Source organism: Uloborus diversus, chromosome 3 (genome assembly GCF_026930045.1).
Source record: "Uloborus diversus isolate 005 chromosome 3, Udiv.v.3.1, whole genome shotgun sequence".
NCBI lineage: Eukaryota > Metazoa > Arthropoda > Arachnida > Araneae > Uloboridae > Uloborus > Uloborus diversus.
The window spans coordinates 61,135,235-61,153,027 of record NC_072733.1 but is presented as its reverse complement, the minus strand read 5'-3'; the positions used below and the strand labels follow the sequence as shown (position 1 = coordinate 61,153,027).

Below are 17,793 nucleotides of genomic sequence, written 5' to 3'. Positions count from 1 at the left end.
GGATTTTTAAACTTAACTCTAATTATGCCAACAAAGTCCACTCCCCTCCCTCCTGTTTTTATGCTAAGTTTGCTGCCTACGGCAGCTGTTTAAATAAATTTGGCAACAGTATTAATTAATCAATATCTATCTTTTTCGTAACTTCCATACCTACTTCCAGTTGTGTTTTGTGTCATTCACCTTTTTACGCCAACATTACTGTACTCAAATATGTAACATAAAATAGGTACAGCGAAATGTCCGACGGAAGCAACCGCGCTACAGTAACCCACCCGATTAGAGAGAGAAACAAACTCTGGCTGATAAGCAATTGTGATTAAAAAGCACGGCACATCTAGGACGAAAAGGAAATCCTGTATCCTGCACGAAAAAGGATTCAACTCCCTAGCAGAAAAACAACACAATTAAAAAACATTGTACATCTAGGACAAAAAGGAAATCCTGCACCCTGTATGAAATATTTAACAATAGAAAAGCTAACGTTTGAAAAAAGGAAAAAAAAAAAATACAGAACAAAAAAAAAATACCTCCCCCCTCCCTTCTGATGTCAAATAATCAGTAATCATATTTTTAACTAAAATGTGTAAACACCCTTTAAAACCTAAATGTGAAATAAACAAATCATCCGCAACGCCATTGTTTATCGCCAAATTCGCCATGCGACTTTCAAATTAAAACAAAAATCAATTAACATTCGCACAATAAATTTAACACAAATGACAACAGCGCAACCACTGGTTCTACTATTTGAAAGCAATCATATACCGAAGATGACTTCACTGCAAGCACATTAAATCCGTATGTCGAAGATGACGTCACTGCAGAAACAAAAATCAAGTTTAGCCTTGAAAATTGGCTCAATTAGGATCGCAATTAAAATCTCTTATGTCTCCTATTCTAACAAATTGAGAGAAATGGAACAAACATCTTGTTCGGAAAGGAAAGCTCTTTCCAAGGACATATAATGTTAAAGGGTGGAGGGATTTTTTTACCCCCTAATTAGGCAAAAATGTGAAATTTCAGATTAATTAGTTAATTATGAAAAACTAATTAGAAATTTAGAATTCGGGCTTCGAGGTGCAGACCCCCGGGGTAGGTTTGAATTTTGTGCCAAGTTTCAGGGCTGCAGGTGCTATGGGGGTCTTCTGGCCATTGGGTACAAACAAAGAAAGAAACAAAGAAACACTGTCACCCTTATATGTATAGATATACAGTTAGGCACCGTTTATATGTTTTTGAAGAGACTGAAAAAAATGCGTACAAATGAAAAACCCTATAATGGGTATAGGTTAATGCATATTAGACTCTGCAGAGACCAATTTAAAAAACATATAAAAGAGAAACGTATAAACGGTGCTTCACTGTACATACATGTACAATATATAAATGTGTATATATAGATGTATATGTATGTATATATATATAAATATATATATGTATATATATATATGGCGAGTTCGATCGAATCTGCCACACAAGGGGGTGACAGAAGAGCCCAAGCGGAGCATAGAATCACCCATTATTGTGTCCAACCCTTAACTGTAACCGAGTTATGGTACATATAAGGAAAATGAGTTAAAAAAAACAGCATTCAGAGAAAACAACCAATTTCTGAGATTTCTCTAGGACCTACACACAAAATAAGTACATATTTGGAAAGAACAGACTAAATCTTACAAAATAACACTTTTCCCATCAAGATAGTCACATTTTACAATGAGCTACAAGCTTTGAAACATCGGACACACTCAGAATTGAAATAGTGCCAAAGTTTTCAATCGACGCTTTCAAAAACAACCATATGAGCTACAATCGAGCAAATCTACTAAAAACTGACCCATTTTGCTAGCTTTCAGATGATACAACAACAAATCACATTGGGCTTTAAGTTCAGCAGAAATTTAGGCTTTTGTTTGAAACAGTGTAAAAATCTGCATTGGTTGAAAAAGGAAAACCAGAGAAGAGTCACACTTTTCTGTTTAACGTAAGTATGTTGCTTTCTTTGTTTAAGATAATTATATTTCTATATCAAAATAATAGTTTTGACATTTTATTGAGTGAAAAAACACAAGAGATAACAAGTGGAAGTAAAAGAAGTATTACTTTCCCGTGCTTTTCACAAAGGAAAAATCAGTTAAAAAAAGTTACATAACATCAATCAGTACATTTAATTAATGATAAAATCACTTTTGTTGAGATAATATTTGTCGTACTATGGTACTATACTGCAATTTCATTTATTTTACAGATTTTTTTATTTTTTAAATTTAATGAAAAAGCTGGCTTTGTGCCAATAGTTGATTGTGCAAAAGCAAAGTTACAGAAAACTTGGCACAATAATTCCTGGTTTGAGTGGTGAGTTTGACGTGCTACGTGGGAAAAATGGGATTACATCAATGCACTGTTGATTCAAAGGTGTCAAAGTAGGGTGCCATGGCACAGATTGTGTCATTAAAATTTTTAGGTGTGTGTTTTTGGGAATAATTTTGATTGGGGGGGGGAGGGTGACATTTGAGGAGGATGGGCACCCCTGTACTTATTAATTAATGTTCTGCCGCAGGTGGTAAGGCATGTTCTTTTGAAGCCTCGAACAGCAAGAAAGGGATGTGGAGGAATTCCCTGAAGTACACGATTGGTGTACTTCAGGAGAACAAGGATGAACAGCAACCCACCCCAGGTGGTTTGCATGTAGGCAGGGCGGTCAAGGCGGCTAGTTACTTAATATTTCTTGAGTGAAAAAATTTGTAGGAAATACTGCACATTCTGTGAGTAAAAAGAACAATAGCTGTAAGGATCCATGGGAGAATATTGATTAATCAACAAAATGAATTCATCTTTTAACATAACCAACCGAAATATTAAATAAAATAGTAACTGAAAAAAAATTAAATGATATATTTATTTTTTATTTTGTATATACATAAATTTAATTCTAAAAATTCAATGGTTAATTAAAGGTAAGAATAAAAAAGTTACTTACAGGAGTAGGTCTGCCACCTAGAAAATTTAGATCCATGTTCTCTCCAAACAAATATGCTTCAGGCATAGTAGTTTCAAAACGTTCACCTCCCATGATGAAATGGCTTGCAAAAAAATTTCCTAAAACATAAGTTTGGTTAATAATGCAAGGGAGAAAACTTAGTAAGCATATTAAAAGAGTTGTACTTGTAAATAATTCATGAAAATACAATGACATCAAAGTTGAGGTATCTGCAACAGTATAGTAGTGTATTAAAAAAAGAGCAATAAGCATAGTAGCAATGATGATATATACAGAGATAGTGTAGGATCAACTTTTGATGTAACAAACAAAATTTAAATCTATGGGGGAAATCATTACACTATAGACTATAGGAAAAAGCTTTAACACTTTGACCATAAAAAAAGGTGACTTGAACATTGTATTAATTGCATTTACTTAAAGATCAAAAAAAAAAAAAAAGTTTAATATATTTTACATTAAGAATTTTTTTTCCGATGAAACAATATTATCTGGTTATACCTTTCCTGTTACTTAAGCATTGAGATTCAAATTAAGGACAATCAGGTCCATCAACATTCTTGGAACTTTTTTACCAAGATTCAGTCATTTTACTCTGATTTTCAGAGATGTATTCTATGTATATCTATGGGGGAAATCATTACACTATAGACTATAGGAAAAAGCTTTAACACTTTGACCATAAAAAAAGGTGACTTGAACATTGTATTAATTGCATTTACTTAAAGATCAAAAAAAAAAAAAAAGTTTAATATATTTTACATTAAGAATTTTTTTTCCGATGAAACAATATTATCTGGTTATACCTTTCCTGTTACTTAAGCATTGAGATTCAAATTAAGGACAATCAGGTCCATCAACATTCTTGGAACTTTTTTACCAAGATTCAGTCATTTTACTCTGATTTTCAGAGATGTATTCTTCTTCTTTTTTTTTAAATACCTAGGTGATAATTGTATCTCATTGCTAGATGTTTATAAATTTGTTAAACCTAGCCCTAGCCAAGCAGTTTTTTTTTTTTTTGAAAAATTTGATTAAAAAACTATTATACTTAAATAATGACATATTTACTTTCATAAACATATTTTTCTTAATTCAAAATTAAATGGGTGCTAATGTGTTTTAATTAACACTCAAACAGATTACTGATGCAACGAATATTCGGCCTGGGCTGAATATTCCACCTATTCGGCCTGTCGCCGAATACCTAGCTTACTATTCGGCCTTGGCCGAATGCTTGGGGGAAAAAAAGCTTGTTTGTCACTTTGCATTGAAAGTTTGACATCTTTAAATTTGTATTCATCATGTTTATTGAATATTTTTAATGAAGTCAGCCTATAACACATATGTCAGATTCATTATCCAGTGCACTGTCATTTTTAATGGTGTACATTATTGAATGGTTTCTAAGAGATATCTGTACAAAATTACCCCGAAAAAACAATACAAAATAGTTTCCCCCTGACATATTAGGAAGGGTTGATACTTATTTTATCTTATTAAAGTAATTATAATACCCTTGTAAACCATACTTTAAGAATGACCTAAATAAAAAGACTCAAAAACCTTTTATATTTCTGATACTTTAAAATACAAAATTTTGTCCAGATATAACCGTTAAAATTCCTTTTACAACATTTTCAAAAAAAAAAAAAAACTTATTTGTAATGTCTGCAGTTCTATGATAAGCAGGGCTGCGGAGTCGGAAGGAAAATGGCCGACTCCGACTCCTGGATTTTGAAACGCCAGACTCCAACTCCAGATTTTTTTATTTTTATTTTATTGTATTTTTTCAATTCCCTCTCCCCCTTCAGGAAGGGGGAAAAACCACAAACAGAGATTAAAATATTAATTCCTTTTCATGAAAAGTTCGAATTTTTTATTTTATTGTAAACCCAAGATGCATACAATGTTAGAAATACAATTTAAAAATCAAATTTTCTAATAGTTACGAGTTTAAAAGTAAGATAACTAAAAATACCATTTTTTTTTCAATAATTTAAAAGGATTACTCGTAATTTGCCCCCTTTTAATGTTTAACAAATACATATTGATAAAATCGTGTGTTTTCAATTTTTGAAAGTTTCAACTTGAAAAAAAAAACCTTTTTTCCTAAGTTCTTGAAAGGGGGCTGTTTGCCCCGGGTGACACTCATCTGGTAGATGACACCCAAAGTTAATTTCAGAGTTTGCAAAAAGTATAAATACTTTAATTCTGAAAATTTTCTCGAACATTTTATATTATATTTCACTAATAAAATTTCAGCGAAAACAAGGCACATATACGTCAGGAGCGAATTTTACACAAAATGCGGCGGTATACAAATTTGTACGAATAGCTTTTACTATGCCTATATTTCTTCTTTGCTAAATTTTTAATTTAAATTTTACAGTCTGCTTTAGAATTAACCTTAATATGAAGATTTTAAGATTAACTGCAACTATTGAGTGTTGTAACCAAGAAATCACGTACACTTACTGTGTTCCATACTTTTTGGGGAGAGAGTTAAGCATATAGAAATGGTCTTAATTAAAAAAAAAAATAAATAAACAAAAAAAAAACACTAGATTATTTCATCGGATCTTTTAGATTCGTGCTTTCAGGCCTGAACTTAGTTAAATTTGCCGAACACTCTCAAAAGTTTCCACCTGAGCTACGGGCCTCAACTTACTAAATTGTTACTTTCCTTTAACTATTTTTTAACTGAGATTGAACAAAACACTATATTTCTACTTTTATTTGAAAGTGATTACTTGAAGGCAACAAAACCGTTTGCTGACGGTTGTTATATGTTAAGTTAAAAAGCAAGCAAACTAGGGGACGGCTACAGAAAGTTCTGTAAGCACTCAAGCTAGCTGATTGCCATAATCACAGTTATTTTCTCATTAGTAGCTTTTTATACATGTAATCAAACCATGTAATCATAGTAATCGGTTTTTAAAAAATGCAAGGAGAGTCAGTGAAAATGATAGTAAAAAAGAAGGTCGGAGTCGACATGTTTTCTAACGACTCCGACTCCTTTACCCCAAAATCAGTCCGCTCTGACTCTTCGACTCCGACTCCACAGCCCTGATGATAAGCACCAGGATCCAAGCAGATTTTTAATTTGCCGCAAGGTCAAAAAGGGACCTGAAGTCTAAAACTACTAGTAACTTCATATTATAGCTACACTTAATACTTCATACATAAAATTTAAAAAGGTTTTTTACCCTACTTTTATAGGCTAATTCAACTTAAACATTAAAAATATATATAGAGTGTGCTAATGCTATTTTTTAAGTAATAAGTTACGAATAAGAAAAAAAAAGCAATTGTAAATAATAAATTGCCATTTTGAATAACATAGAGCAATTTGTTCAATAGATTTAAATATTGCTTATGCATAATCCATTTACTGCAATAAATCTTCACAAAGTTTTTGTTTTTAATGAAGTTCTGTTTCAAGTTAAAATAGGATATGATTGTTTAAAAATTAGTTTAAATTGTTTTCACCCTTACCAAGGGAGGTGCAGTCTCACAGACCGCTCAAATGTTCATCCAATCACCCCTATTTTATTTTCAGCCTGATTGAATGGTTTTTCCCAATAGCTTTTTGTTTTGTGATCTTGAATACCTCCCTAGCTCATCAGGATGTTTTGGCAAGAGCATTTGGTTTAATTTTCATTGTATTCCTTAGAAGTGCTCTGTGAGACCGCTGCTCCCCTCCAGTATTACAATTTTTAACAGTAGTAGACATGGATCTTAACGTTACAACTACCAATATAGGTTCATTTATCTTATCCGCGTTATGCGGAAGAAATACAAAATATTCTAGATGAGGTTGAGAATGGTTTGCAAAAGTTATGCAATGATGTTCTAAGGACAATAAAGGCTGAATTTTTCCTGGAAATACGACGTGAAATACTAATAGTTAAAGGGCTGTCAAAATTTTCCCGTAATGTGGTATAATCAATTTTCCGGTATTAAAATGTCCTGTATATATTAAACAACTAAAATAAAATCATTAATTGATAAAAGATTTATTTTTATTATGAATGATAAATTATTTACTGCAGCATATGATTTATCTCGAAAAATCTTTAGGCATTTGTTAAATTTCCTCGGAAAGGTATATTTCAGTTCAAAATTAAAAAATATTTTTTCCCCGTGCTAACAAAAGTGCAAAGAATATTTAAAGGAATTTACAGGAATGTATCTTAATTACACAATTTTTTTAAAAATTGATAGTAGAGAGGTCTCTGAGACCTCACGTCCCTTGTTACGTCGTACTTTTTCACCTCCCCTCGGGAGAACGCGCAGGGGTCATTTTATGACCCCAAGCACTTTTCCACCTCCATTTTCTGGGAAACTAGCCATCTGTTCCTCTTTTTCTGCTCAGTAGCTGAGTTTCGACCCCCCATTTACCTTTTGTCACTAATTCGAAAGAATTTGAGGCATTTGTATTCAGCCGAAACACGTTTGGTCAGTTACTGGGATCACTCTATGACCCCGCGCGTCCTTGCGTTCGCTTGACAGATCAACTAATTCGCTTGCCTGATACAGCTTTCGCTCGTTTTCGATCGTCGCTTTTTGCATCACGTTGAAATTTTAGCCTGCGCGTTACAGTGCCGACTCCATATGAAAAAGAAATGGAACATTTACGTTCACTTCTAGCTGAAGTTGAATCTGATGAAGAGTCGATAGATGAAGAAAATGCAGTTGATAATTTTTTGGAAGAACATTTTTCAGATCATGAAAATTTCAGCGAGCATGACACGGAATCCGAAGAGGATGGTGATTCAGAAAATGAAGAACTAAATAATTCGGAATGGTTTTTCGCAAAAGATGGCATAAAGTGGAAGAAAACTAAATTTAGGCAGAATGTTCGAATTCGCTGTTTTAATATTGTATCGCACTTACCTGGAACTAAAGGACTAGCGAAAAATATGACAAACCCATTGAACAGTTGGGAGTTATACATCGACGATAGTATGATACAAATAATTGTGGAGTGTACAAACATATTTATCGAGAAATGCGCACCAAATTTTTCTCGTGATAGAGATGCACGTAAAACGGATGCTCTCGAAATTCGTGCTTTGTTAGGTTTATTATATATGTGTGGTTTACACAAAACTTAACGACTGAATGTGCGGGATTTATGGGCAACTGATGGAACAATTGTCAGCATTTTCCGTACAACAATGTCGTACTAACGTTTTTTGTTTCTACTACGTTGTATGAGATTCGATAATATACATGATAGAAAGCAGAGGCAGTTGTATGACAAACTCGCAGCCATAAGAGACTTTTTTCAATCATTTGTTACAAACTGTCAAAAGTGCTACACTTTGGGAGAATACGTGACAATTGATGAAAAATTGGAGCCTTTTCGTGGTCGTTGTGGATTTCGCCAGTACATGCCTAAAAAACCTGCAAAATATGGCATAAAAATCTTTGCTTTGGTGGATGCATGGACATTTTACACCAGTAATATGGAAGTGTATGTTGGTTGCCAGCCAGATGGACCCTACAAAGTGTCAAATTCTCCAGATGATGTTGTGAAGCGTTTCATGAAACCTTTGTACAAATCCGGTAGAAATCTAACTACAGATAACTGGTACACCAGTTATAAACTTGCTAAGGATTTACTTAGCGAAAAGATTACGCTGGTGGGAACAATGAGAAAAGATAAAAGACAAATACCTGTTGACTTTAAAATGTGTAAAGGAAGAGAAATACATTCTTCCATCTTTGGCTTTCAGCAAGATGCTACTTTAGTGTCTTATGTTCCGAAAAAAAGTAAATGCGTAATTTTGCTTTCGACAATGCATAACGATGATGCTATTGACATGGACACCGGAGATGCTAAGAAACCAGAAATCATCACATTTTACAACTGCACAAAAGCAGCTGTCGATGTTGTAGATGAAATGGCTGCAAATTACTCAACTGCTCGCAAAACGAATAGATGGCCACTAGTGATTTTTTATTCAATTTTGAATGTTGCTGCTATTAATGCGAGGATTGCTTTGCTGTCAAATAAGGTTCCGCCTATTTTGTATCAAAAGAGACGACGTTTTATTAAGGATTTAGCATTATCTCTCATTAATGATTACACCAATAAAAGAATGGATAATCCGAATTTGTCCCATGAATTAAGAGAACATCTACAAAACTCTTGTCGCCCTGAATCTGAAGAACATCCAAAAAAGAAACTAAAAGTTGCCTCAAAAGGAAGATGCATATTTTGTCCAAGAAATAAGGACATAAAAACTACGGGAGCCTGCAATTTGTGTGCAAATTTTGTTTGCAAGGAACACCTTTTTAGTGTATGTAATTGTTGTCTCCAGAAAAGCAAAGAATAATTGAAAGTTGGTATGTACATTGTTTCAATTGTTTTAATCTATAAATTTATAACATTAAAAACATTTTGTACTTTAAAACAAGCATTTGGAAAGTATTCCCTGTACTATTAAGATAAAAATAAATGTATATATTTTAACTTTCTTGGAAGAAAAAAAAAGAATGGCAAAAATTGCAGTTATTCACCAATTAGAAAAGCAGAATGAAAGGGGCACTTCTTCAATTAGATTATCATGCCCTTCTCATTCTATCAGTGGAAATGTATTTGAATTTTTCTACAACAATAATAATATTTTAAAGATCTTCATTCTCACAGAAATGAAAATAAACGAATAATTTTCTTTAGCATTTAGATTAAACTTAAAAACATTTTTATTATAAATTTTTCAGTTTACATATTAAAAACATCACTTCTAGAACACTAGCTGTGATTAATTTTGTGATTTTATATACTGTGTTATAATCTGCAACATTTATATGAGCTGAAAGTAAAAAAATATGCGTAACATGTTGATACACAAATTTGCGCGCAAAAAGTTAATTTATGTATTTTATGTTTGTCTTAATGAAGGTTTTAATGCCTAGCAGGATTAAGCAATGTGGTTTTGAGATTAAAAAAAAAATTAAACAATGTTTACAACTGCGTAGGCATGAATTTTGATTTGGGGTCATTCTATGACCCCCGCGCGTCCTAACGTTCGCTTAGGAGACGCGCGTTCTCCCGGGTTAGGGGTTAACCGAATAATGAACATTTTTATAAAGCCTTCACAAGGGGAAAAAGAAGCTTGTTTTATAGAGGATAGAGGCACAAAATCATGATTTTCAAAATAAAACAAAAATTTAAATCAAGGGACCAAAAATAAGTGTATTAATGGTCAATTTTGAATGTGATATTTACAAAATAAAGGAAATAAGTCTTATCAAGTTTTAAAATATAATTAACCAAAGGGTTCAGAAAGTTTGGCAGTCATATTCTGGGAAAATATCAATGCAAAAACAGAGAAGTACACTGAATCAGTTAAACATCATGTGAAAAATTAAATTTCAAATTGCTACAACAAGGACACAGATAAATAAAAAAATTCATGATCGCAAAAGTGGAAGTTTTCTCTAGATGTTTTAGAACAAAAGAAAATAAAAATTAAAAAATATTGCACTAAAATATTCAGTGTCATAAAATTGAAATGAACAGTCAAACTTTACAAAACCTCAAAACGCATCATTATTTTAATCAGAAAAGAAGAGAGAGAAATAAAAATCTTCTAGAGTGCAAGTAATTCTAACATATTTTATCACTCAAAAATGGACTTTTTCGCAGGAAACAAAAAAAAGAAAACTGCCCTTCTTGGCATTATGTTTTATTGGAAGTGATCACCATCTCAGTGCAAATTGATTTCTTCAAAAATAATTGAAAGGACTAGGGCTCGACCGAAGGCATTTTTTGGACGATGGGCCGATGCCGATTGTTGGCCAATTGTTCAAAGATGGCCAATTGTTTTCCTCCAAATGGCCGATTGCCGATGCCGTTAGCCAATGGAAAAAAAAATCAAACAGAAATAAATTAATAAAATTGTCAGGGATTTAAAGGATCATTGATTCATTTCACTTTACCTCCTTTTTACGAAAAAGGAATTGTAATCACAAAAAAAATCAGATTTTGACCTAAATTTCTATTTTATGACCACCCAATGCAAACTTCACAAGTTTTTTCGTCACATCTGTACATGGGCAATTCCATGATAAGGTCAACCAGATGATCATATTTTCAAAATTAAAATTTCTAAACAACTAAGGTATCATTTTAAAGGTAAAGAGTTGTATATTTTGAAATGCCTGTCTAAAATTTGATGACTTCAGTTATAAATAAGTTACAGGAGGTTAAACTAAGGTCAACATCTTGAGTATTTTCAAACCATATTTGGCGACTCTCAAAGAAGTTCTATTTTTTCCAAAATATACATACCAATATTATGAATTGAGATGAATAACCATTTAAAGATCCAATGTAGTGCTGGTGATGTTGCAAAAATGTGTCAAAATATAATTCATTTTGACATGTAAAAGAATTCCTCTGGGGTACATTAAGTGTTTTACGTCCGACACCAAAATGTGCAATTAATTATGCTGAGCCAATAATTTTAAAGCTACATACATGTATTTTTGGGTACAAAGCAAGATTATCAATCTCATTGATGTAATCTATTTTCAATTTGTAACAAGTGATAATTTTTTTCTACAATCTAGGTGTCGGACGTAAAATTTTTTTTACGTCCGACACTGTTACATTCTTTTAAACGACATACGTTTTCAACTGTGTTTCTACATTTTTTGCCTTTAATTTCAAAGTTAAAATGAAACATGCATAAAAAACAACTTAGAGAATTTACTGTATATATATTTAGGGTTGATAGGGGTAAGTTGGACCCCTTTTGAGAAAAGGTGTGTTAAATGAACATAATACAGTTGATTAAGATCAATTTTGGCAAATTCGCCAAAACTATAAGTGGAAAAAGGAATTGGAAACACTAAACGACTGCATCTAAGTAAAGTTTGCTAAGGAAGAACCATTATCAACTTTCAACCCATATAAATCTTGATGGTTTTCTGTTAGGTAAGTTTCACAAATAACTAATCACCAGCTTTTGTAGCAGAACTATCAATTCCTACTAAGTCATCATAGTTGTCTTGTATTTCACTAATACAAATATTTCATCAGAGTTGCTTTTGATTTTGAAATCCTCACTGTTATGGGGGAACTACTTACCCCATAGTGTGGGACCTCTTATACCGAAATTTTACGGGATAAGTGGAGCCTCTCCTCTAAAAGTTTTTAATAATATTTTATTCAAAAATTCTGATTGCAGTAAGCACTTTAAGTTAAACTGTACATGAATGTTTAATGATCATAAAAAAATAAATTCTAACCGGGAAACACTTCTTTCAAAAATGCTGCTTAAACTTGCCAAAAAATATTTTTTAGATTTTTTTTTTTTTTTTTTGATTAAGTTCTCTAACCTAGAAAAAAAAATCCACATAACCCAAATATATGCAAAACTAATCACTGTGATGAACCATGACATGATCAATATAAAAAAGTATAAAAAACCATATGCATATTTCAGTTTTGGAGGTGACCCACTTACCCAAGTGTCCCACTTCCCCCAACCAACCCTACTTATGAATTTACTTGCTACATTTTGTTTCCATATATGTAACCTATAATTTACATATTTATAACTGTAATCATTGTTATGTATTTACGCTTAAGAGCAATAGTTTATGCCCAATATGAACAATTTACGTCCGACACCAAGCAAAAAATATTTTTTTAAATAATTAAATTCTTTATAATGTCATTTGAAAACTGTGAAATAAGCATCAATCATAAGTATACTTTAGAATTAAGCTGTTTTTTAAATTAAAATCTAAGCCAATTCACAGACTTTTAATAATTTTCAAGTGAACCATCAATTTTACTATTTGTGTGTTTACGTTCGACACCAACTCTTTAAAAAATTTTAATTTATACTTTAGGGATATATTTTGAAAAACTAACAGGATTTTTTATTCAGTGGGATGCAGTAAGTATCTTGTAAATAAATTTAATCATTTTGGAACAGTTTATCTTTGGTAAATGGAACTAAAACTGAGAAATTTTTCTTCATTTTTTACGTCCAACACCATGGAATTGCCCACATGCATATGTACCTAAGAACATATAGGTGACCGAAATATCCATTTTGAACGCCTCCTCAGTTAATTATCGCAAATTCTCTTGTGATGTCTTCGTGCGCGTAAACTTGCGTCACTCAAAAACGTTATGAAATAGTAAGTTGAAAACTCATACGTACGTAGTATCAGGGTTCATACCCTTTAGGCAGAAAAAAATTCAAGCACTTTTCAAGTACTTTTCAAGGTAAAAAATTTTGTTTTCAAGGCAATATCAGAAATTTGTACTAAAAATATTGTATGCAGATTTCATTTACTACAAACACATAGAAATAAGGCAATAATACAAAAAAGTATAGGAAAACAAAATTGCTTTTTTTACAACGAGAGACACTTTGATGAAAGATCTACTGCGTCGAAAGTTTTTCTGAAAATGTTTGAAAAGTTTGGTCATAAAGAGAAGCAGATACCAAGAGGTTTAATTTTGAGGTTTTTCAAAGGTTGCAGCAGTTAGAGGTTTGTATATTTTCTAGAATCAGCAAATTAATACTTAAAAAAAAAACTTTCATAAGTGCTTTTAACTTTCATGGGAAGAAACTAAAATAGCCAAGTTCAATAGCATTGCCAGAGAGGAGTTTTTGAAGTCACTCCGCCCCCCCCCCCCCCTGGTTTCAACATTTATTAACAATAGCTATAGAGTGGTTTATTGCAATATAAGGGCGGTTAGGACAAAAACACTACCCAGAAAGTTATTTCAGTTTGCACTATTAAGTTCTAAAAATATTAGGTTTGCAAATCATTTATAAGTATGCAAATCAATTATTTGTATGTATGTATTATTAGCTGTTCAGCCAATAAGACATTTCAACTGTCCTCGAGTAAATTTAAAAATTAGGAAGTAAGAAAAGTTTATGAAAGTCCACAGTCCAGTCTCTACACCTCAAAATATACAAAAGCAGCTTAAACAGTGATAAATACTCTGAATGCAAACTTGAGCCTATTCAGCTTTCCTTGATTAACTTGCAATAGACAATAAATGTGCAAGTTCAGATTTATAGAGCCATATTTCGAAATTGAAAAGATTCACAAGAAGTTGACATATGTTATGACAAAAGTAGTTTTATTTTGGGAACAAATGGGTTATTGTTGAAATTAGAATTTAAATTTAGAAAGGCAATAATATTCAGGTGTAATTGTGATTGCGAGTTCATAAAAAATTACCTGAAAGTTTCAAAGAGCAAAATGGGGCGAGGGGGGGGGAATAATTTTTAAAACTAAGACCCCTATTACTTGAATATACATATGTACAACAATAACTTTTGCTATGCATACAATTCATAAAATAGTTTATTAAGTCAAAATATTTTGCACAGAAATACCAACAGGCACTGGGACTAGCTAGGCTGGTCCTGGTCAATTTATTAGATCCAAATGAAGATGAATGACCCTCCTTTAGCTATCTACCCCTTTGCTGATGAAAGCCTCTTTCAGTAAGCTGCTCGAAGTACCCACAACCTTAATAAAGTAGTAATTTTGAACATTTGAGGAAAAGGGGAAAATTGGAGATATAGGGAGGTAAAAGCATAAAAACGAACACTACTGGATTTCAAGTAAATAATCATAATACAACCACCCCTGTTATACACCTTATTTATTTTAGCAGACATAAAAAAAATGATGTACTTATAAATAAAATTCAACTTAATAAATTTATATAAATCAGCTTTATATTTAAAATACAAACTTTAAGTTAATTTGTTAGGTGCTCAACTGCTGAAATTTTAATTTTTTTCGAAAAATCTGTTATGACCAAAAATTAGGTAAAGATAATCAAATTCAAAATTGCAAAAATAAATAAGCAAATAATTAAACAAGACCAAGGTAATAAATTCTTTAACTCTTTAGTTATTAAAATAAAAAATAAAATAAGCTAATCTGATGTAGCAGTGTCAAAATAACTACTAATTGCCAAAAATATAAAAATATTTACAAAATGCAAAAGGATTGAAATCTCAAACAAGGGAAGCAAATTTTCGCGAATTAAATTTAATGTTGTCATGTTTCCCATAAAATAAACTTATATTTTACTAAAATTAAACATAAAATATACTAATCTAAGGTAGCAAATATGAAAATAATATCCGATTAGTGAATATATTTAAATATTTGGAAGATGCAAAAAGATTGAAATTTCAAACACGAGAAGCAATTTTTCGCGAAGTCTGAGTTCGTTCGACGTGGCATGTTTCCCATGAAATAAATTTATTTGTTTTTTATTAAAATGAAACAAAAAATATAGTAATCTAAGGTAGCATATGCGAAAATAACATTTGATTAGCCAAAATATTTAAATATTTGCAGGATGCAAAAAGATTGAAATTTCAAACACAAGAGCAATTTTCCGCGAAACCCGAGTAAGTTCAATGTTGTCATGGTTTCCAAATTAATTTCTTTGTTAATTAATGAAATTAAACAAAAAATAAACTATTCTAAGGTACCACATGTCAAAATATCTTTTGGTTGTAAAAAACATCAAAATATTTACAAGATGCAAAAGGTTTAAAATCCCAAACACGGAAGCAATTTTTCGCGATGTACACTGAACCGCGCGTATACTGAACACATGTTCAGAAAATTGCATTGGTGAAATACTTTTTTAAAACTTTTAAACACAATTGGTTGATTTTTGAGAGAATTTAAGCACTAAGAAACTTTTTCAAGGTTTTAAAACTTTTTCAAGGTTTTCAAGCACTTGAAAATGAACTTTTTTTTTCAAGCACTTTTCAAGGTTTTTCAAGGGCGTACGAACCCTGAGTATGATCTAAAAGTTCGAGGACAAGTTGTATAAAACCTTACCCTGAATAGTTCACATTACCGAAGCACATCTATCCACAAAATAGTCACCTTGAACGACAACGCACTTCTGAGAACATTCGTATAGCTTTTCGAAGCACTCCTGGGAGACATTTTCGCAACATACTGTAAGGCCTCTTGCGCTGCTGCTGGAACTTCATCGTGGGGAAGAAGGCAACTTTCATGTTGAGGATGCACGGTTCAATTGGTCAATACTCTGATATGACAAGCAAATAACATAACGTTTCGTCGGACTTAGCTTCGTGCGACTTTTACCTGTTTGCAGCAAAAAAAAAATTTGCATGGACGCCGCTTTCTTCCGTCAGGAGAAGATAAAGCTGCATTATAGAAGGTAGCGAAACATGGCTTCCAAGAGTGTTTCCAAAAGTTATATGAACACTGGCAGAAGTATATAGTCCCTCAAGGTAACCTTTTGAAAGCGGATGTGCTTCGGCAATGTGAACTATTCTAGGTAAGGTTTTATACAACTTGTCCCCGAACTTTTGAATCGTACTACGTACAATCAGTATGTAGTTATGATTCTCCTTTTTTGACTGCTGTATGATGAAAGAGAAAGAACAACAGCCAAAAAAAAAAAAAAAAAGAAAGAAAGAAAAAGAAGAAAAACAAAGAGACTGTTTAATAACCAATTGATTTTTTTTTAAATTGAACATATAGCTAAGGTTTTTAGTAATATTGTAATGATGTATGGATTTAGGTACACTAAACATAGTTTAAAAACATTAAATTATGTTGTTTAATCATTCAAAAAAATAAAATAAATAAGAATAAAATTATGAAACCGTCAACAAATTACGCAATTAAAGTGGAAAGATTGCACATACACATATATTAGTCATCAAATTAAACAAAAAAGGTAACAGAGAAATTACAATATTAAATCATAATAGGAATATTTTTATACTATTTAAAATTTATGAATAGAAGATTTTGCATTTTTCAAAAAACTAAAACAGTGACAAAGTTTGCTGAAAAAAAAAATAAGAGCGAGGTTCCTAAAACGCAGCTACAATAAACTTAATATTTACACCAAGTTAATAACTGAATACATATACTACTTCATCTGATGTTTGCACACATAATGTTGAACAATTTGATTGTTTAATCTTTTATGAAGCTTTACAAACAAGTTCAAATTAAATTGTTTAATTTAACAATTTTCTGAAATTTAAAAAATTGCATAATAGAAAATCTTTGAAATGTTTCTATAAAAAACGAAAATAGGTTATTCCATTGATTTTATATAAATACATAAAAATAGTTACTTACAATAGAAAAAAAAAATCGATCGCAATTAATGATGCAAAAAAGATGGCGCATTACGAAATGGGGGGGGGGTCATCCTACGATTTTGCAGTAACTCACACTTCGGCTCCAACCTCGGCCTAATTTTTTTAGTACAGAACCGCTAAAACCAACGCCTCCGAAGAGTTTCTGAATCTATTTCAGCACGAACGAAGAAAAAATTCAAAAGTCCCTTCGGTTTCCGAATTACGTCACCATTCAAAACGTCTTTAATCAATTTCTTACATTAATGCCCTAAATTCTTCCTAAACAATAGATAAAGTTTGAAAAAAAAAATCTAATTTTATGAATGGTGTTAGTTTTAAACAACTCAGAAGTACAACTAGAGTTTAATTTCAGAAATTGAGGGAGTGGGAGGGGGGGCACGCAAGTGTTCTCTGAAATTCAAAAAATAGTCGTAAAAAATAGTTCAAAATAATCATAAACATTGAGCAGAAAAATCCTTTCAAAACTTGCACCAGAGTTTGTTTTGACGTGCATGGCAGATTTAAAATATAGCAAATGTTGCAATTGCGCGAGAGGCCCCATAACCATTGGGGCACCGTAGGAGTTACAAAAATGCTTATGACAAATGTTTTACAACTTCCGTTATAGAGAAA

General features: G+C 31.9%; 1 protein-coding gene across 1 annotated transcript in view; it reads right to left on the bottom strand.

Moving 5' to 3' along the window:
- The window catches only part of LOC129218169 (E3 ubiquitin-protein ligase MGRN1-like), a 100,806-nt gene that overhangs the window by 70,749 nt on the left and 12,264 nt on the right, over positions 1-17,793 (bottom strand). The window contains exon 2 of the mRNA XM_054852383.1: positions 2,981-3,099. Coding sequence (XP_054708358.1) covers positions 2,981-3,099 — 119 coding nt within the window. The remainder of the gene's footprint in view (positions 1-2,980; positions 3,100-17,793) is intronic.